Genomic DNA, 21,422 nt, shown 5'->3' on the forward strand with positions numbered 1-21,422 from the left:
TAAAACAGTAACTTACCAGTTTTCGTTTTTATATCCAACTTCTCGCAGTACATTCTTACAAGGCAAATGTCTTTAAAATGTAAATTGTTAATTAATTAAAGTCCGGAATATTCCTGTCTTATTGGATATGGTGAGTTACGTCCATTTTAATCACTGGAGCGTACGTGTCAGATCAGCATACGAATGAGACACCTCAACATTCGACAAATGTGCTTATTCTGAAATAAAAATACAGATTTAAGGCTGTATGTTCTTTAAATCACGAAGCTTTATTCCTAAACATTTACATTGTGCAATACACACTCACCTTCTATACACTGATTTCTAAACATCACTATTCTGCCCGAAATAAACATAAACATTGAAAAAAACATCAGAAGTAAATATTCATTTAAACTCACATGTGAACTACAAACATAATGCTGTGCGTTCGCTCTGGCCGCCCTGCCAACAATGCTGTAGAAAGATTCGTGGACGCTCAGGCGCTCTGTCTGCAGGGCTGCGTTCTCTGGAATCCTCTCGAGCGGTGGACTTCTACGTTCCGATTGGTTATCGATTGATTGCTCACTACCATAAAGTTGAGCTGATTTCAACTCTCCTTGACGCCCTCAACTGCCAAGACGCGGCACTACTCGCTGCTGGCTCACATTGAAAGTGAATGACTTCTGGCCGCTTTGACACTCTTGACGGCGGCGGTCTGAATGCACAGTAATAAGCTAAAAAACTGGTTATTTTAGATCGCCATTTTGACTGGAAGTCAATGAAGGTCTATGACAGTTGGGCATACCAAGATGGCGGCGCGTTGGCTTCAGCTCCCGCCGCTGCTTTAGCGTTCTAGAAATCCAGTCATATAGATCAGTGGTCTAAATACATTTTAAACCAAAGACCACTTTTCAAGATATAAACACTGGTCCAGAAGAACGGTTTCAGTTTTTATTTATTTATTATTTAATAAAACATCGTACATATATACGTACATCTTAAAGATATTTGTTTTAAATTGGATATAGATATTCTGTTGGTTGTATTTTATTCAAATGTTTGTGTAACAGAAACATGAAGTTCTTCTCGACCAGCGTTGAAACATTTTAAACATAGTTATGTGCATATTTTTTTCTTTTAACTATAAATGTTTTAGAGTAGCATTTATTTTTAAGTGTGGCTTAGCTGTCTAGTTACTTTAAAGGTCCACTATATTGTCGCTGTCAGATGGAAACCCGTTTTTATTATTCTTACTTATTTTTTGACAAATCTTTACTCTTGGTCACCCTTTATGCTTGTGTCTTTTGAGCATGTTTAAGCAAAACATTTTGTAGACCGTCACAATATGCTTCACCCTTTCATTTCCATTTCTCACATACATTTGATTTAATCTCTGTTTTCTTTCATTTCAATCCACACTTGCTGGACTTTCTTTCCTGGCGTCCTCCTGTCAGACCATGCACGTAAGATTGAGTTGATCAAATACCTGATGAGCGGCTACGTGCATTGCCATGTGTTGGACACGCTCTCAGAGCACGCCAACGCGCTGGCCTCCACTGCCGTCGCCACTCTGGAGGATGGGGCAGACCAGCTCACCCACTTCCCCTTTCTCCCTGTACCCAACAGCCCGGTTCTCAAAATGGCCAAAAACCACGGTTGGTACAGAGCCTCGGAGGCATCATGTAGGAGAGTAGAGTAGACTGTGCTGTATCGGAGCCTCGGAAGCATCTCCACGGGCCGCCCACAGTCCATCTAGTTAGTTTTAATCTGATTGACTTGGATTGGTTGCTTTATATGTCAATCACCCGGTGTCTTCCTGTTTAAGTGGGCGGGTCGTTCCGTGAGACTCTTTTGACCCTTGAGACACATTTAAATCCCACCCACTGTCTTCACCCTTTCTTCATCCACATCCCTTGAAAATTCCATTGGACGTTGTTTGTGTCTTTAAACGTAGATATTCCCAGTCCCTCCAGGGATAGAGTTTTTTAGTGTTCCTCCACGGTTGATAGATCTAGATCGTCACGGCAGCTGTTTTGTGATCCCCCTCCTGTCAGAGCGATGCTTTGAGCGGTAGTGCTAATTGAATACGTCAAAGTGTTTTCCGCATTACTACTTCTCAAAGATCGTCTTTCAGGCTGATTTTTCTCTCAGCTCATGCGAGGCGAGGGGGTTTTCTTCCATCTGTGATTCTAAGACGTCTCGCAGCTTTTTCCCAATGTTATCGTCTGCCGCCTAAGGGGCGTGACTGCAACGGGATGTCCTGCAGCACAGCTTTTTTCAACATCAGGCTCTATTGATCATCTGATGGAATGAAGTTGCTAGCGGCTGATTTCTAAGTCTACACAATAACCCACCATTAAACCAGTGCTTTGTGTTTCTCCCCATTACATGACTCATCCTTTCGGTGTTTATCTGTCAAGTTGGAACGTTTTGTACGGATTTGAATAGAAACGGGCTAAAAAGAGTTGAATGCAGCCTGATTCCATTTCCTGTTTCTTCCTGCGTTGTTGATATTTCACTTTTTCTATAGTGCCGGCCACTAAACTCAACACCATCACCAAGTCCAACCTGGGTCAATGTGTGAGCAAGTATGACCTGCTGGCCTGGTTTGAGATCAGCGAACTGGAGCCAACTGGAGAGTAAGTCAACCAAATGCATTGAGTCAGTGTCAGGTAAATGCTCTCATTCATCGGTTGATCGGCATGCTTATTAATTCTCTGTTATGTATTTTAGGTATATTCCAGCAGTGGTGGATCACACAGGGGGGCTTCCTTGTCACGGCACCTACCTGCTGCACCAGGTATGTTTATTGAGGTTTATTGTGCGAAAATATCCAGTTGTATTAAGTCCACGATAACACGACTGCTTATAAAATTGAATATTATAAATAATAATATTCCATATTTACTTTGTATTTATATTGCGCAATCTGGATTGTTCAAAAGGAGCTTTACAGGAGAAAAACGGAAAAACACAGAGAATGTAAACACAGTGCATGGTGTTTATAAAACAAGCAAGATCATTCTAGTAAATAATATCTAATAAATGCAGTCTCCCGCTGAGCCAGCCAGCCAACAATGCTCTGCCGCGAGGAACACAAATTACAATGATAAATAAATGGAAAAAAAACTGTCTCAGCCGGGAGGGCCAGATCTCCTCTGACATGTCACAGCTGCACTTGGTTACTTTGCTTAAAAGTTTCTGAATTAATGTTTATGAAGAATAGGTCGAGTTTATCAGTTGTGATTTAGGAAGTTTAATTTGTTGAAACTTGTTTTGGCTTTATTATAATAATATAATAAAGAATTTGCAAAGATTTATTTCTGTATGTGAAGAAATAGAAGCTGTCCCGATTTGCATACTAGCTGTCGTAAAAATTCAAATGAGTTTGTCTCAAATTAGTATTATAGTAATACTGTGTATTGAAATGAGGATTCTTAAATTAAAGTATATTGAGGTTCTTGTTTCTATAGAAAATGTGAAGATTCCTTCATACTCTATGGTTGATATTACCCACAGCTTACTGACAGGGAGGAGTTTGGTTTACTACACTGAATTAATAATTATATTAAGAAATGCTACACTACTTTAATACATACGATTATATACTTTATGTTACATAAAGATGCTTGAAGAAAAGTTGTAATTTGAGCAGTTGACTTCATTTTTAATTAAGTGTCATCTACACAACTTCCTTTACACATTAGTATGTACTTTCATACTGTTTTGCTGTGCACTTAAAACACAAAAACTGTAAATACTTGTAGGGCATAGTGCAGGCCATTTTGCAAGATGGAAACAGCACTTTTCCAGAAGCACTTCCTGTTTCATTTGTTTTAACACTACATGTTATACAACACGACACCATTTCGCAAAATGGTCCACAATTAGGCAATGGAGACACAGTAAATGTGTTTTTTTACCAGTGATGTGATCCTTATATGTTTGACCACAGAATGCGTCAAATATATATACCAACAGAACTATTCAATGTCATTATTGTCGTTATGTTGAATGTTCATACTGCATTGCTGTATCTGGGCATCTCATTCGGAAAGAGTCAATGTTCTTCTGTCTCTCTGCTCTGTTAATATTTAAACATTGTCTGTATAAATCTAGCCCATGTTCGCTGTCCTTGGCCAAGGATGTATAAATCATTTAAATGATTGCTTCGTGTTATTTGTGGTAACCTGGTTTGTCTCTGTTCCCAGGGCATCCAGCGCAGAATTACAGTCACTCTGATTCACGAGAAAGGATGTGAAATGTACTGGAAAGATGTCAGGGAGCTGGTAGTTGGTGAGTTATTTTACACAAACTTTGCATCCGTTCTTCAAACAGTTAATGCCAGTTTGAAGTGTATTATAGAGTTACAAGCATCTGACTGGGATTTTTCTGTTGTAGGTCGAATCAGGAATAAACCAGAAGTGGACGATTCGGCTTCAGATGCCGTTCTGTCGCTCAACATCATCTCTGCGAAATACCTGAAATCTTCTCACAATTCCAGCAGGTACGTCACGATTGCTTTCCGCATTACAGTCTGTAAACCCGATGTTGCATTCTGTCTCAAACATGCAAGAATAGGCTCCTGCATTAGCCTTATAAATCGGTTTATGTCTGCAGTCAATAGCAGGTTGTGTGTTTATTCAGCATGCATGAAAGGTCTGCAAACCTCATGCTGTTTAGAATTCAGGAGAGGGTTTGAACATGAGTCATTGCCGGCCGCTGTCAGTAGGAGGAATAAATCCATTAGTGCAGAACCCTGCAGAGAACAATAGAGACATCTAGTGGACCAAATGAGAAACAGCAATTCGATAGTTTGTACACAGAGCTGGTGGGGTGAAATGTCGGAACAATTCTAAGAGCCCAAGTCTGCTTTGGACTTGCCTGTATATCTAAATGTATTTGTTATATTCGTTGAATGTGTTTATTATTTGCAGATTCTCTCATAATAATGCCGGTTTGCTTGATTTTATTGTTTGCTTGTGTTTATTAACCAGTTTTTATTTTGTGACTGTTTCTGTTGCCTGACTGTTTCTGCTTGTTTTGTCTTTCTCTTCTTGGTCTTGCACATTTCCTGCTGCGGTTGGACTCTTGGTTTTGTTCAGCCTGTGCATTGATAGCGATATCGCTAGGTATCAAATTCAACATATCATAAAGCAATATTACCATAAACTGCGTCAAGACTTTAGGATTAGTACAGTAGTAGGCCTGTGTTTCCGTGTTGTTTACCCGCAGTTTCTCTTATGATTTATCTTTCATTATAGAATCAATTGAAGACCTCATGAAATCAATTTAAGTTTTGTGGCTTTTAGCATATTGTCGCTGTCCTTCCAAAACAGCGGATGTCCAAATTGGCTGTTTTTCAGAAAATGGAGAAAACACTGTACTTTTTAAATGTTGACAAGCACTTTTTAATGTTTGTTAGTGAGATATTTGCAAAACCAACTGACAAACGTAAAGGGTGACTAATAATAATGATTTATGGCACAAGAAACCCCACAAAAGATGGAGATACGAGGTTGCAGAAGGACAGCAGCGATATGCTAGTGTGTCTTTACAAAATTATCATATCATCTTTCTCAGAAACTGTTAGCAGATATATGCATTCAAAATTATATTTTTCGGGGAAGACAGAACAAAATGATTAATAATTGTCACCTTGCAGTAATCAAACGATTAATCGCATTCCAGAACAAAAGTTTGTGTTTACATAATATACATCCATATTCATTTTGTATGTATAAACACAAAACACACACCTGCTTGTCTATGTATTTAGCAAATGTTTCAATGTATTCATTTATATTTACCAATAATTGAAATTCTAAATAAAAAGTTTATTTATTGTTATATTTTTCTCAAATAGATGCATTCGTGTTTATGTGTTCATAAATACAAAATGAATATGCACAGTAAACCAACATATATTACATAAACACAAAGTTTTATTCTGGATGCGATTAATCGTTTCACATCCCTAAAAAAATACAAAAGTAAATCAAAGGAAAACTGCTCAGCAAGAGATTTCATGAGGTCTTTAAGTGGAGCATTTTTAGCCACCTTGTTTCTTTAAAATGCTGCATTGTCAGTTTTGGCAAAGATGCAGACAAGCCTTTGTGTGCATCTGTCTGTGTCATTTAAATCATGAAAGAAGAGAGCGGAAGTGAGAAACAATACAAGGATATATGAAGATATATCTCCCCATTTCTGTCTTTCACTCTTTCTGTGTCTGCTCAGATATTGTGTGCTTTTGCTCGCAGTCTGCTTCAAGCTCACACCAGATCACGAATAATAAAACATAAATGTTTGCGTTAGCTTTGTCTTCTTGAGGCTTGTAAGTTAACAGCTTTTCTTGGGTAATGTTATTGAATTCACTCACTAAATAGCACATGCTGTCTTGCGAAAGGCTAAGCAATGATGTACAAATGTTTTCACACTTTATTCAAATAGAAGAAATGGCACAACCACTTGATATCATGGAAATTTGTAACTATTTCAAAATATAAATGTGATTATTAGGGGAAAAGCAATAACCTAACATCACTGACACCAAAGCAGAAAACATAAATGCGATCAAACATTCATATCAATTATTGTAAAATAGTCACAAATTGTCATGAGATATCCTTCATATACAGTCACACCAGCCCAAACCTGAAGGATCTCTTTCACTCTGTTTAGGACATTCTACCGCTTCGAGACAGTCTGGGACAGTTCCCTGCACAACTCTCTTCTGCTGAACCGCGTCACTCCATACGGAGAGAAGATCTACATGACTCTGTCTGCTTATCTGGAGGTCAGCATTCACTCTGTTTCTGTGTGCTTAGTCCTGTAAACAGAACTGTCGTGACGTGTACTGTGAACTTTGCCCTGCAGCTTGACCACTGCATCCAACCTGCCATCATTACCAAGGACATCTGCATGGTCTTCTACTCTAGAGATGCTAAGATCTCTCCTCCACGCTCCCTGAGGAACCTGTTCGGAAGCGGTTACTCCAAGACCCCTGACTGGTAACATACAGCATTCTTTTAGTACTTTTACTTCCATAAAATATTGTTACGTTGATGTCTTTCCGTTTTTGTAAATATGTCAGTATGCTCTATTTTGTCATATTAGATGTATTTAATATAATTTTATATTTTGTCTGCAACTTTAAGAATTTCATATTATTTGAAAAACGACATGTTTGTACCTAAACATTATATGTTATTGACAGTCATTTGAGGTTGTAAAGGCAAAAAGATTGATTAAAAATGAAAAGCTTTAAAGAGACAAAGGCCAGTCCCATACTTAAAATATACACCTGGCCTTCATTTTTAGACATTTTAACCTAAAATCATGTAATTTTTAAAAAGGCTTTAGGTTCTAATAAATGTAGTATAAACTTTGCTTAAGCCCGATTCACATTTCGTGTCTTTTCCACACTCAAATTGAAGCCTTAGAAAGTCAGAAACCTTCTCTCTGAAATTTTGACTCGAAAAGGACAATCATTTATTGCACTCTTTGCGCATTATTAAATTGTACATTTTATCTTTATACATATATATATATATATATAGTTTTTTATATATACATATATTTTATATTTATATCTTCTTCTGAGTAGATGTTTTATGCATAATATGTTGGATGAATATCTGGAGTTTCTGTAACAAAATAATTTCCCTCTGGGATTATTAAAGTATTTCTGTCTGTCTGTCTATTGGTTATTTTAAATGTAGACGTGCGCCAGGCGCGCGCAAATAGGGGGCAGCGCATGGTTTTTCCGCACACTTTTTTCTAGCCGCGGGTTATTTGAAGATAGAAAGCGGCACGGACGCGAAATGTGAATCGGGCCTAACACTGTTTTCTGGTGTTTCTATTACAGTAATAAAGTAACTGGCATCTATGAGCTCAGCTTGTGCAAGATAGCCCACACAGGAAGCCCAGGTATGTATTTTTTCTAGAAATATTAATGTTTTCCACTGTTTTCCTTCGTTTTTGTGTGTTTAATACAAAGCACTCACAAAAAAGTAGCAGTAACAATTTATTGAACCAAATTACCATGTTTTTTTGGACATGTACCACGAAAACACCACTGTATCTGAAGTATTTTGATTATGTAAACACCATAGAATATTAATAAAGTGATAATTCCGAAGTAATATCTGATATCTTAACTAATAGCATTTTAGTTCATTTCTATACGTTTTGAAAGATCACAGACACAATTTCTCCGATCTCTTATCCTCCATGCGACATTTTCAGGTATGCAGCGACGGAGACGGAAGATTCTGGATACGTCCGTGGCTTACGTGCGTGGAGAAGAGAACCTGGCTGGCTGGAGGCCCAGAGGAGACAGTCTGATCCTCGAGCATCAGTGGGAACTGGAGAAACTCGAGCAGTTGCATGAGGTCAGTGTAAAGTTGGAAGTGTTTGTCTATGAGAACATCATGTTGAGAACTGTCTCCCTGATGTCCATGTCTTAACCTGTCAGGTGGAGAAGACGCGTCATCTGCTGCTGCTTCGTGAGAAGCTGGGTGAGACCGCTCCCCCGAAATCCCTGAGCGACTCTCTGTCCCCCAGCCTGAGCAGCGGGACCCTCAGCACCTCCACCAGCATCTCCTCTCAGATCTCTTCTACGACCTTCGAGAGCGCCATCACGCCCAGCGAGAGCAGCGGATACGACTCAACGGATGTCGAGAGCTTGGCAGACCACGAGAAGGACTTGGCAACTAAGGTACATGAGCTTTTATGTTTTCCGCATCGAATGTGTTTTTTTATGATTCCTGATTTATCCGACATGTCCTTTAAAATGTGTTTTCCGTCTTCAACATATTTGTGTACTCTCTTTTCAGTGCCTCCGGCTCCTGACACACACCTTCAACAATGAATATAACCAAATGTACAACAGCATCAGTGACTGCAAGGTAACATAAGACAGCCGGTTGCAAACCAGCTTCGTCTTAAACACACAAAGCTTTAATAAACTCGTCTTTCTCAGTTGTCAGATATCTCTCCTATGGGCCGCGACCCGTCAGTTACTAGTTTCAGCAGTGCCACTCTCACCCCGTCCTCCACCTGCCCGTCTCTGTCAGACTCTCGGTACGGTTTTGTGCATTGGATATAAAAACCCTTGAAAAAATTGACATACAAGGTTAAGCATGTAGAAACATCTTTTAATAGGACCCCTGAAGCTAACTCTCGCGCCACCAGCCCCTCGTGCTCCGACTACGAGAACTTCCCCATGGTGCCCATCCTGGAAACGTCCTACCTGGCGCGCGCCGGCAAACACGAGTTCCTCAACCTTCTGCCTGATATTGAGGAGATGAGACCCGGGTAAGTGTTTAGAGACAGTCGCAAACATTGTTCTCGCGAACATGAAATGTGTTTACAAATTTGTGATGTCACGCAGGTCTGTGGTGTCCAAGAAGGGATTCCTCAGCTTCATGGAGCCCCGTTCCAACTCCTGGGTGAAGAACTTTGTGGTGGTCCGTCGACCGTACGTGTTCATCTACAACAACGATAAGGACCCGGTGGAGAGGGGCGTGCTGAATTTGTCCACCGCTCAGGTGGAATACAGTGAAGACCAGGAGGCCATGCTCAAGGTAAAACCTTGTGATTATATGTCTTTATTGGTTTATGTGAGTGTCGTTGTTTAAATGAAAAAAACATAATGTTGTTGTTTAATGGCTTCCAGACACCGAATACATTTGCCGTGTGCACCAAGCACAGAGGAATTCTGCTCCAGGCGAATAATGACAAAGATATGAATGACTGGCTGTACGCCTTCAACCCACTGCTAGCAGGAACAATAAGGTAACAAGATATTAACCAGAAAAAACATTTATTTTCATGACTTCTTTATGATGTTTTAATGTGTCGTCGTTTTTAGGTCAAAGTTGGCGAGGAGACGGTCCGGTCTGATGAAGAACTGAACAAGGGTCACGTCGTGCAAAGATTGTGCTCATTTTTTTCTCTGTCTACCTTTACAACGTACCAAGTGTGTGAACACTTCTAAATCTTTGTGATTCTTGACGGTTTCTCTCGTATGTAGACCTGTGGCTCTCTTCTCCTCTCCAGCGAATTAACTTTGAGTTCACCAAATCTCTCTATTTCTCTCCTAATCCATTGTGTTATCGGATTTTTTCTGTCTTCGGTTCTTTGTCATAACTGAACCTCCTTCAAGTAGCATGTTGTTATCGTCCGTTTGCGTGTGCACGAACTTCAGAGCGGGTTCTTCTTTTTCTTGAGTTACTCTCGTCTGTGAAGATCGTCCTTACCAGTGTTGTCTGCCGGCAACGTCTCGCTCACGTGGCGATGGCCACAAACCTTACGAGGAAGTTGATTCGCTAAAAGCCCTTAAAAAATGCTTTTGGGAAAATACAAATATTAATATTGATAACGTAATGATCACACTTTCTCAATATAAGGAAAAAAAACTAAACGGCTTTGCTTCGGGTACTGTTAAGTTCGTTCTTGTTCCGACAAGGGATCTGTTACAAAATAGATGTTTAGATGGACCAAAGCACTGCTCGAAGATTTTCTAATGAGGAAGGAAATTTCCTCTCAAAATGAATGTTATTGCAGTATTGGATTTGCCGAATCTGAGCAAGCTGTGATAGTTCTGTACATACACCAGTTTATTCATAAGCCCTTAACTGTACCATGTCGCAGTGTATTTGCTTGACACGAGATCCACATATCAAAGTCGTAAAACATAATATGTAACAATGAGAACATTACTAGCAGGGAAATACACTGATATATCACCATTTTCCGTAGCCTATAAGAGTGTTCTGCTCAGCATACACGATTCCCTACATTAGATTAGGAACAACAATGGTGCAAAAAGTTACCTTAAACAGAACCTCTGAATGAAAGTCCATCTGTACAAACTTTCAGGGCGCTTCTCATGAACACACAGTCTTTGCTTTCTGTTCTTATTGTATTACGAAAAGACAACGATAAAGGCCACGTGTGGTTTGCTCGCACAGTAGGTTTCGCCTCTTTTGAAAGACGTATGCTTGAGAAAGATACCGACGGTTACGAAATAATAGATTGAATGTTTTAACGTGGTCTTCTTCGACTCGATATCTCAAGGCCACTCAAACCTCATAAAAGTCATTAAACCAGCCTTTTTACCCCTTTGAGAATGAGAGGGGTTTATTAGTTACGGGATTTTAATATTATTGAACGTTCACCGTGTATCTTTATACTGTCCTGATTATCTTAACTTATTTTTAAAAACATTCCATCAGTGTTTCACATGATCTAAATGACAGATTCGTTCTGGAAGGCTGTGTAGGCTAGAGCACTTTTTATTCAGTTATCTATACAGACCAATTTTGATCACTAAAACATTACCGTTTCATCACCGACTAATGGGTTTCTAAGAAATTGACGCTGGACGGGTCATGTATGTGCAGTGAAGGGAAAAAGGATGGTGTGCATTTTGTTTTTCGTTATGGAAATCTTTGCTCTGTATATTTAAAATGATACTCAGTGACTGCGGAGTTATTGTCTTATACTGGTGAAATTATTTCGACATGAGGGATTTGACTGGGCATTTTAGAGTCCTCTGGCCAGACAACCAGCAGGAATTACTGTCAGCAGATTCTGAAGTGAAGTAGTTTCAATATTATGAAGTCAATTTTCTTGCTGCTTATAGACGCACATTGACGTCGATGAAGAGGTTTAGCACTTTTTCACAGAAAAACACATGAAAGTAGCTCTGGAGAATTGGGCCTTCTGGTCGGCCAGCCTGAGGAGTTCTACTGAGCTGTTGGATTGTTACACATCTGTGAAATTTTCGATATTTAATATTCAGAGACGGCACATAAAACGAGTGCATAATAAGGACATTTATTACCTTTGTTGCAATGAAGTTTAGTAAACATTAGCATTTAAATTTAAGTGTTTTGGATTTTTCGCCAGGGCAAAGATTTTCGTTTTTTACCAGCTTTGTTGAGTGGTTTGGTTGACTAATGTAAAGTTATAGATATTCATAATGAATTTCACTAACTGTATTTATTGTTTCGCAATGTATATATTAGTTTGCAGTTCTTTGCACATAATATGCGTTTATACGAGTAACAGAACAAATAAAGCTTGAACTATGGTTTTGTCGTTTTCTCAAATGGAAAACCAAACGGTTTTTGATTTTTTGTGTTTTACTCATTTGAAGTGGACTTTGAATGTACCTTGAATTTCTCTAAAAATGCATGAATTAAGGGAAAATAAGATTTTCATCTGGGACTGAGGTGTTGCAATTTATTTTCTTCATTTTAAGGGCATTCCAAATAAACATCATGCCTACTCATTGTGGTAAAGCAACAGAAAACATTCAACCGTGGCATTAACACTGTACATTATTTGTCAGATTGGCTTCATTTTCATACTTATTTTGTAAATATTACATGTTGAATGGAACTTGGATTAAAATGTAAATATGTCCCCTGTATTTGTAATAATCATAATCCATTCGCTGTATAGCCTAGATGTGTAATGCATATATCTTAATTCTGTGTATGGTAATCTTGCACCATTGACCTGTTTAGTGAATGAGGTAAAAAATAAAATTACAGCCAGTGCATTAGACCAAGAAAGAGCTTGTTTTGTTTTTCTTTCTTAAGATGGGAAATAACAGAAACATTCACGGGTGTTAAACATATGACGTCCGGTCCTAAAATATTTTAAACGTCATTTATTCCTATAAATTTATTATGTATATGCTTATTTGTGACACCAGATTATTAAAAAAAACAGGAAACTGGTGAATAAACTAAAAGGGAAATTAAATTTGAGAAAGTGCAGAATTCACACACTTTCGTGAATACATTTTTTACATTTATTAATTGTTTTTATTTTTATTAATTTTTAAGTCTGCCTACTCCATTAAGATAATGTGTTAGAATGTTAAAACTTTTAAATATTTGGTTTAAGCCATTTTATATCAAGATTTAAAAAGTTGTAAAATATTCGCTCAAATTTCATGTTGTTTGTAATCTTATTAATAACCCTAAAATAACATTTAAATATATCAAACGTCACTCCGATGACGCAACGACAAACTGCGTCAAAAGAAATGAATCTAAACTACGTTTGATCCTCAAATGACTCCATAGCGTCACCTTACACGGGGGGGAGGCGGGACGGAAATAAATAACCAATCATCAGCCTCCAATCTCTGCTCAGCGAGTTTACGCCAATCAGAAACAGAGAGGAGGATGATGTCACTACGTTCCAACCGTTTGATTGGGTGATTGTGTAGCGCTACGAGTGAGGACGTGAATAAGGAAGTTAACAGACGTGCGAACACTGATCCCAAGTGTCATTTTAAGACGGAATCAACCTTCAAACATGGCTCAGTAAGTACTGATTTTCCTTTTAAAATGTGTGATAACGTTATAAAGTATGTATGGAGCGTCTTTTACTGCATTTACAATTGAAAAGCAGTCAAATGTGCTTATTGGGAGTTAAAGCACAATTTTGTAGACTGGTTAGTTAATGTTAAGTCCTAAAGATTGATATAATTTACAAATACTACTGAACATATTTGTTAAAATCGTTTTTAATAAGATTGCACTTTGATCTTTTAAATAAAGTGAACGAATCATTCAAACTTTATGTTCTTATGTTAAATGTGTATTTCTCATAATATCCACTCTTGACTCCACAGAGCAGATATTGCTCTCATTGGTTTGGCTGTGATGGGCCAGAACCTGGTTTTAAACATGGATGATCATGGATTTGTGGTAAGTTACCGTACCAAATTGCATTTCTTCATTTTCAAGCTCCACTTCCTTCTTAATTCCGTTCTGGTGTTCCTCTTCATGTCACATTCGTGGTCCTTTCTCAGGTCTGTGCGTACAACAGAACCGTGTCCAAGGTCCAAGACTTCTTAAAGAATGAAGCCAAAGGCACTAAGGTGATAGGAGCCGAATCCCTTCAGGACATGGTGTCCAAACTCAAAAAACCTCGCCGCATCGTCCTCCTCGTGAAAGCAGGACAGGCTGTCGATGACTTCATCGATAAACTGGTAAATGTCACCGGTCACTATATCGACTGGATCACTTTTCCACACGGTCCCGTAACCAGCTTTCTTTTTCTGTGTTGTAGGTTCCTCTTCTTGAACCCGGTGACATCATCATCGATGGTGGAAATTCAGAGTACAGAGATACAACAGTGAGTCGAACTCGAAGTCGAGCTTTTGTGGAATTTGATATAGATTAGAGAGGCTCATGTCACGCTTGTCACATGCAGAGACGTTGTAAGAGCCTGAAGGAGAAGAATCTTTTGTTTGTGGGAAGCGGAGTGAGCGGAGGAGAAGAGGGGGCACGATATGGACCCTCAATGATGCCAGGGGGGCATAAAGAGGCCTGGTGAGAACGAACATATTTTAGAATTCGGTAACACTTTAATTAAAGCACATATGTTTTGCTTTATAAAAGTATTGTATTCATATGCCTTCTAATGCACTGTATAGTGCATTGTAATGACTTCACAATAATCGTAACTGCAGTTGATGTATTATAACACTAATCCATTGATCGTTACACTTTACGTTTTGAATTTGGATATAATAATTTACAAAAACATTTAACATTATGAACAATTATAATGCATCATACCCTTTGATATACCCTTTATAATGCATTATAAATAAAGGCTTTGAGTAAAGTGTTACTATCAGTTCTTTAGCATGTATAGTGCACACAAGTGAGATCGTAAAGAATATGGAGATAAACCTGCATGGATAATAATTGTAAAAAAGCATCAAAATGCAGTGAAAAATAGTATATCAGTCATCTTTTTTTCAATCATTTTATTTCCAAAGGCCACACATTAAACAGATCTTTCAGAGTATTGCCGCCAAGGTGGGCACAGGAGAGCCTTGCTGTGACTGGGTGAGCGTTTGATATCAGTATATATTTATTTATTTACACCGTGCATGCAGTTTTCTCAATCTTTTGGTGTTTCTGCAGGTTGGAGATGAAGGAGCTGGACATTTTGTTAAGATGGTTCACAACGGTATTGAATACGGTGACATGCAGCTGATCTGTGAGGCGTATCATCTAATGAAGGATGTGCTGTGTATGGACCATGATGAAATGGCCCAGGTTAGATTTCAACTTCCTCCTTCAAGTTACCGATCGTATTCGAAAAATAAAGCACAACCAACCCCTGCAAACTGTCCCTTATGATGTAATTCTTTCATTCCCCTCGGTTTTGTCTTTGTATTCCTTCCTTCTTCTGTTTCTTTTATATTTTGAAATACGCCTCGCCCTGTTCCTTCTAAAGCACTTTTATGATCTACTTCCTCTTGAGACTAAATTTCACTCTGGTTTCCCGTCAGGCCTTTGATCAATGGAATAAAACCGAGCTGGACTCCTTCCTCATTGAGATCACTGCAAACATTCTGAAGTTTAAGGAGGCAGATGGCACTCACCTGCTGCCTAAGATCAGAGACAGCGCCGGGCAGAAAGGCACAGGGAAGTGGACGGCCATCTCGGCTTTGGAGTACGGCACACCTGTTACATTAATCGGTGAGGCGCAGGGTTGCATCATGATCGAGATGTGGGTGTGTTTGACTTGGCTTTAGAGAAAAGTGTTGAATGGAAGTCTTCATAAGCAGCTTTGAGCGCTGTTGACCTCTTCAGGTGATGTGACATAAGTGGTGATGTTCCGTCCTTTGCTGTGGCTTTTGGTGGATTGTAGTTTTTTTTTCTTTTAAATTTTAGTTGAGACCACCAGTGTTGGGCAAGTGACTTGGGAAAAGTATTTAATTACTAGTTACTAATTACATTTTCAGTAGTATAATTAGATTACTGTACAAATGACTCTCTCCAAAAAGTATTTAGTTACTTTCTATATCCTATATCCACCTTGATTGGTTAAGTGATTCAAGGAAAGACCTGAAACGGCTCTTTAATTCATTCAAATAAACAACATAAAACTACATGTAGTATTATTAATTAACCAAAATATTACAACTGTGAGAATTATACATTAAAGCACTTATTTTAAAGTTAGACTTTGTGTAATATATGGAATTGACATCAAAATTCAAAGTATTTAGTTGAATTACTTCAAAAGTAACTGTAATTCGATTACATGAAAAATGGAGTAATTCCTTACTTTACCTTTTCAATGGAAACGTAATTAAATTACAGCATTTCATTACTTAGTAACTAGTTACACCCAACACTGATGACCACAACAGAGCAGTAATGGGCATTAAAAAAACCTGGAGTGGAGCTACAGTGAATAAAAAAAACGGGAGAGAATGTGCGCTACGTATTTCAGGATCAAAATATTTGAGTTACTGAAATAATGTTGGAAATTTAGTATAGTGGTCTTGCATATGCAGTCTTAAGCTATTCTGTCCTTGATCTGAATGGGTGTTTTTGTGTAACGGGCTGTTGGAACCGTGACAAAGAGAGATCAAGCAGATAGGATTTATACGGTTGGAGAGGGAGGACTCTGTCTCTCAATAGTCTGCATTCCAACATAAGCCCTGTGCTGAGTTCACCATGACTGGCTCTTTTTCACCCCCTCGTGCAGTCGCTCTTTTTTTCCTGCAGCTTTTGGCCTTGAGTTGAGTTATAGGACTATATATGAGAGTCATGCTGAAGTGAGCTTTTTGTTGTTTGTAGATGTGGTAAGCACAATACTCTGACCTATTACTCATTACACCATTGAGAATGACATTACCAGTGTCAACAGTGCCAGACGCCTGATAATACATAAAAGTGAATCACTGTGACGGCTCGTGTGTGTGTTTAAAGCCAAAATACATCTTGATTTGGTACCTACTCTATATGATCGCTGTACTGGTATTTATTTACGGAATATCTAGTCTTTTTAAAGATGTTTTATGGCGCTGTTATAAAGCACACGAGATAGGTGGTCTTGGGTAAAGAAATGTCCAGACTTCACCCCGAAATCAAAATGAATTTAAAGAAATTGCACAGTAGTGTTCACTTGTTTTATAAGCTTGTTTTACATCCTCTTGTATTTTAGCATTGTAATGTTGTTTTAAGAGTACTGCTGCTCTCCATAATTCTGTACAGAAACCGCGGCTGCATGATATAGCCTTCCAGTTTTGACAATAACTGTCATATTAATACATGATCAATAATTCTGGTAATTAATAAGACCCGTTTTCCACCGATCCAGTTTGTGAAATTTAGCGGCATCTAGTGGTGAGGTTGTAAATTGCAACCAATGGCTCAGCCCACCGGTCACCCCTCTCGTTCGATGCACTACTGTGGCTTACACAGAAATAAGATGACGTTTTGGCTTTCTTTACCGAAGTAAATAACAGATTTACAAAACGCTCTGTTGACCTACTGTAGAAACAACATTGTGAATTCCATGCAAGGGGACCGGCGGTGTATGTAGATGGAATTAGCTCATTCTAAGGTGATAAAAACAAAACTCTTCAATAATATAGTTTGGATGTGCCACGATTTTTTTGTGTCTGATATTCTGAGAGGACTATTAAAACCTTTATTATTAGTGAACAATATATTTTGTAGTTGTGAGAAAAATAGTCCTGAAAATAAATATATATATATATATATATATATATAGGAATTTATTTCCCGTTTTGTTTTGTTGGTGTGTGTCTTAAGATTCATATGTACGATTGCGTCTACTTTGTGAATATTACTAGGCTCTTCTACTCTGTTGTTTGTCTGGTTTCTCTTGTTTTAATGCTACCTGTAATGTAATTATCAGAGGAGAGATGCAGACTGTAACTGGAGATCATTATTGTTTCGTGTCATTCCCAGGGGAAGCCGTCTTTGCCAGATGTCTCTCTTCTCTGAAGGATGAGAGAGTCCAGGCCAGTAAGAGCCTCACTGGCCCTCAGGGGGTCAAATTTACTGGAAACAAGAAACAATTTCTTGAAGACATCAGAAAGGTTGGTCAAGCATCTCAAATTTTTTGTCTGGAAATGCTTTTGACACAAATGTTATAATATTACGTATGAAAAAATGTCCCTTGGTGTATTATTTGCAATATTAATATGAGACTGATTTGTATATTAATATTCTTATTGTTGTCATATTTATACATCAGCCTGCGATTGTGTAATATGTACTAATAAACTGGCTTAAGCTCTTAAACTTTTTAACGTGTTTTTTATGACTTCTCACTTAAAATCATTCTGTTTTCCAGGCTTTATACGCGTCTAAGATCATCTCATACGCCCAGGGTTTTATGCTGCTTCGGCAGGCTGCGAAAGAGTTCAGCTGGTCTCTCAATTACGGTGCGATTGCTCTGATGTGGAGAGGAGGGTGCATTATCCGCAGGTGCTTTTATAACATTCATTTCATCTGTTGCATGAGAACACACGCTGCGTTTGCTCTGTGCAACACTTCTCAGGATAGGCTGTGTTTGCTGTACTGTTCCATTATGAAATCATGAGATGATTTCTCCACCCAGTGAATGTTGCAACTCTGTAAACACTAGGAAATGATGATCATGTTTCATATAAAATTCCCTGCACACAGAAATGAGGAAACAGTTTGGTTTTACAATATCAGATTTGTTGCCTCGATTGTGGATGAGTTTCGGTGTCTGTGAATGATGAATTTGATGATTATGATTCTTCAGTGTTTTCTTGGGGAAGATCAAGGAAGCGTTTGACCGGGATTCTGGTCTGCAGAATTTACTGCTGGATAGCTTTTTCAGTAAGGCTGTACAGGAGTGCCAGGTACATGCAAATTCACTATTGTGTTTTTTAAAGAGCCACGAAACGCTAAACAACATTTATTTAGATGTAAACAAAGTTGGTTGTGTTGCACATCATAGAACGCAATGTTAGCAATTGTAAGTTATTACAGTAGAGAAAACTACTTCATTTCTATTTTAGACTTTCGGGTTTAAATCATCCTCTGGCCAACGTCAAAGGATGTGACATGGCCCATTTTAATTGCAAAACGACAGTGAGGTAGAATGTAGCTGAAAGGGGAGGTTTCATGACACTTTAAACATGAATATGAACCATTTTTCTCCTTTATTCCTTTTCTGCAATTGAAAACAACATATTTTCTGGACAACAAAACCAGTTTTATGGGTCGATTTTTAGAAATTTAGATTTTTACATAATCTGAAAACTGAATAAATAATTGATGTATGAGTTGTTAGAATATGACAATAACTGGCTGAGATGCAACCATTTAAAACTCAGAAATCTGTGAGTGTAAGAAAATCTAAATTTTGAGAAAATCTCCTTTGAAGTGCTTAGTCAGGGGCACTGTGGCAGGCCATCCACTCACAAAAATTGTTTTCATATATTTAAGGTAGGAAATGTACAAAATATCTTCATGGAACATGATCTTTACTTAATATCCTTATGATTTTTGGCATAAAAGAAAAATCGCTAATTTTGACCCATACAATGTATTTTTGTCTTTTACTAAAAATGATCCTGTGCGACTTAAGACTGGTTTTGTGATCCAGTGTCACATATGTATTTGGTATGTTCACAGAATTTAATGTTTATAAATTTTTTATTTTATTTAAACATGTAACTAGAACTAGTAAATATACGTTCATAATATGTAAAACTATCCCTCCTATGCACTCCTATGCGCAATGTGTTCTTTATGAAAAGTTGCACAATGTTAATATTTCATGAATCCGTCAACTTGCTCACCTAAAAAACAATTTCTTGATTTTCTCTCTAAAACTTGTGGGAAATATTTGTTGAATCAATTTAACATGTTTTCTGGTAATGTACATAACTTTGTTTTGTAGGACTCATGGCGTAGGGTAGTAAGCACAGGTGTGCAGCAGGGAATTCCCATGCCATCTTTTACCACCGCGCTGTCCTTTTATGACGGCTACAGACATGAGATGCTCCCGGCCAACCTGCTGCAGGTAAATCTCACACTAACATGAACATTAACTAACATTAGCAAAGATTAATTCATACTAAAGTACTACATTGCCTATTATTATTTTATGGTAGTTTACGTATTTACTAACGGTAACAAATAAATCCTCATTGCAAATTGTTAATGAATGGAATAATTTAAAACTAATCATTATCATTGTGTCTCTTCAGGCACAGAGGGACTACTTTGGTGCCCACACGTATGAGCTGCTATCAAACCCTGGGACTTTCATCCACACCAACTGGACGGGCCACGGAGGAAAAGTTTCATCCTCTTCCTATAACGCCTGATCGAGGGTCCTGTTTGACTGAACGGCAGAGAACGTCATTTCAATGAACACATTCCTCCTGAAGATCTGAGGTCCAACTCACACTGCAGTTCTTACTGAAGAGTATTTAATGCAGATTTCTATTTATGTAGTGTGTACACGGTTTGTAAGCTGTTTTCTTGTAGTTTTAAGGTCCCCTGTCGCAAACACAACACATATTTGTGAGCAAGCCTGTGGACATTATTTCTGTTGTAGGCTTGGCTCTTCACCAGTCATGTTCATAGTGTTAACCCTGGATTATGGGTAACCATTGCACTGCATTAGGCTAAATAAAGATTTCAATCCCCTTTTAATGAGATTTTGTACTCTTCATTCACCTGCTGTCTGCAAAAGACAGGATTTACTCTTGCTATTTTTGCAAGTCTGGAATTACAAACGGTAAATACTAGATATGTTGTGTTTATATGAATGTGCATCTTATTTGTCACCAGTAGAGGGAAGAGATTTTCTGAATGAGGTAATTGATAGCAATGAGCATAATTATAAAGTTTATAAAAAAATTCTAACACTAACATTTCATCATGAAAAGCAAAAAAATAGAAATTACCTGCTTCATGTATAACCTTGTATCTGTAAAACAAAGTGTAAATTCTCAAAATAAAACGATATGAATACAAAAAACTATATGTGACTTGTGTGCCTGTACTGAAGCCACGGCTTCACATCACAGCATGTAAATGTTAATTATGCATATTTAAATTGAAATATATTTTAAACACAACTCTACTTTTTTAATCCATTAGAGTTCACAGCATCCATGTTTCATTTTAAATGAACACAAATGTTCAGTTCCGTATTCAAGATCTTAGTTATAATGTCATTTGATACAATGAAATTTAGTGTTCACAAGAAGATGGGTTTGAAGAGGAACAAACCAAAGTTTACAAGGACAATGAAACTTAAAATAATATACAATAAAGAAAAAGAATAAAAAAAGCATACTAACGATAAACAATTCACAATTGTAAACGTTTACAGTATAAGTAGTGAAAACAGTATACTAGACTTTATTCTGCTTGGTAAGACACAAAGCACTTATATTTATTTACAATAATTCATCCCCAAATATAACAGGTGAGCAGAGAAAACTATAGTTCTTCTACTATAAGTATTGTGTGTCATAGATAAAGTGTCTAATGTACTACAACATATTTTTATAAGGGGAAAAACATCTCAACATTTATGAACTCTAGTAACATGCAAACATCTAAGCTCATGGTTCT

The 21,422-nt window shown here is 37.9% G+C and overlaps 2 protein-coding genes across 9 annotated transcripts in view; both read left to right on the forward strand.

Moving 5' to 3' along the window:
* Positions 1-12,559, forward strand: part of kif1b (kinesin family member 1B) — a 65,417-nt gene extending 52,858 nt beyond the window's left edge. For 5 of the 8 annotated variants that reach the window (XM_056733711.1, XM_056733717.1, XM_056733713.1 and 2 more), the window contains 16 exons: positions 2,513-2,621; positions 2,716-2,782; positions 4,194-4,278; positions 4,384-4,489; positions 5,088-5,114; positions 6,664-6,778; positions 6,859-6,992; positions 7,850-7,911; positions 8,230-8,375; positions 8,459-8,701; positions 8,820-8,891; positions 8,966-9,066; positions 9,148-9,300; positions 9,377-9,569; positions 9,662-9,780; positions 9,857-12,559. In XM_056733711.1, the coding sequence (XP_056589689.1) occupies positions 2,513-2,621; positions 2,716-2,782; positions 4,194-4,278; positions 4,384-4,489; positions 5,088-5,114; positions 6,664-6,778; positions 6,859-6,992; positions 7,850-7,911; positions 8,230-8,375; positions 8,459-8,701; positions 8,820-8,891; positions 8,966-9,066; positions 9,148-9,300; positions 9,377-9,569; positions 9,662-9,780; positions 9,857-9,899 (1,775 nt within the window). In that variant the 3' untranslated portion in view covers positions 9,900-12,559. The remainder of the gene's footprint in view (positions 1-2,512; positions 2,622-2,715; positions 2,783-4,193; positions 4,279-4,383; positions 4,490-5,087; positions 5,115-6,663; positions 6,779-6,858; positions 6,993-7,849; positions 7,912-8,229; positions 8,376-8,458; positions 8,702-8,819; positions 8,892-8,965; positions 9,067-9,147; positions 9,301-9,376; positions 9,570-9,661; positions 9,781-9,856) is intronic. The other 3 variants (XM_056733714.1, XM_056733716.1, XM_056733719.1) reach the window with 1 other exon arrangement.
* Positions 12,560-13,255: 696 nt separating this feature from the next.
* On the forward strand, positions 13,256-20,823 carry pgd (phosphogluconate dehydrogenase). The gene is made up of 13 exons (XM_056733706.1): positions 13,256-13,331; positions 13,643-13,718; positions 13,823-14,002; positions 14,083-14,148; positions 14,227-14,345; positions 14,801-14,870; positions 14,949-15,083; positions 15,320-15,509; positions 17,760-17,890; positions 18,148-18,281; positions 18,586-18,685; positions 19,732-19,854; positions 20,042-20,823. The coding sequence occupies exons 1-13, from the start codon at positions 13,324-13,326 to the stop codon at positions 20,159-20,161; spliced, it is 1,452 nt and encodes a 483-aa protein (XP_056589684.1). The 5' UTR covers positions 13,256-13,323; the 3' UTR covers positions 20,162-20,823.
* The last annotated feature ends 599 nt before the right edge of the window (positions 20,824-21,422 follow it).

Source organism: Triplophysa dalaica, chromosome 20 (assembly GCF_015846415.1).
Source record: "Triplophysa dalaica isolate WHDGS20190420 chromosome 20, ASM1584641v1, whole genome shotgun sequence".
Classification (NCBI taxonomy): domain Eukaryota; kingdom Metazoa; phylum Chordata; class Actinopteri; order Cypriniformes; family Nemacheilidae; genus Triplophysa; species Triplophysa dalaica.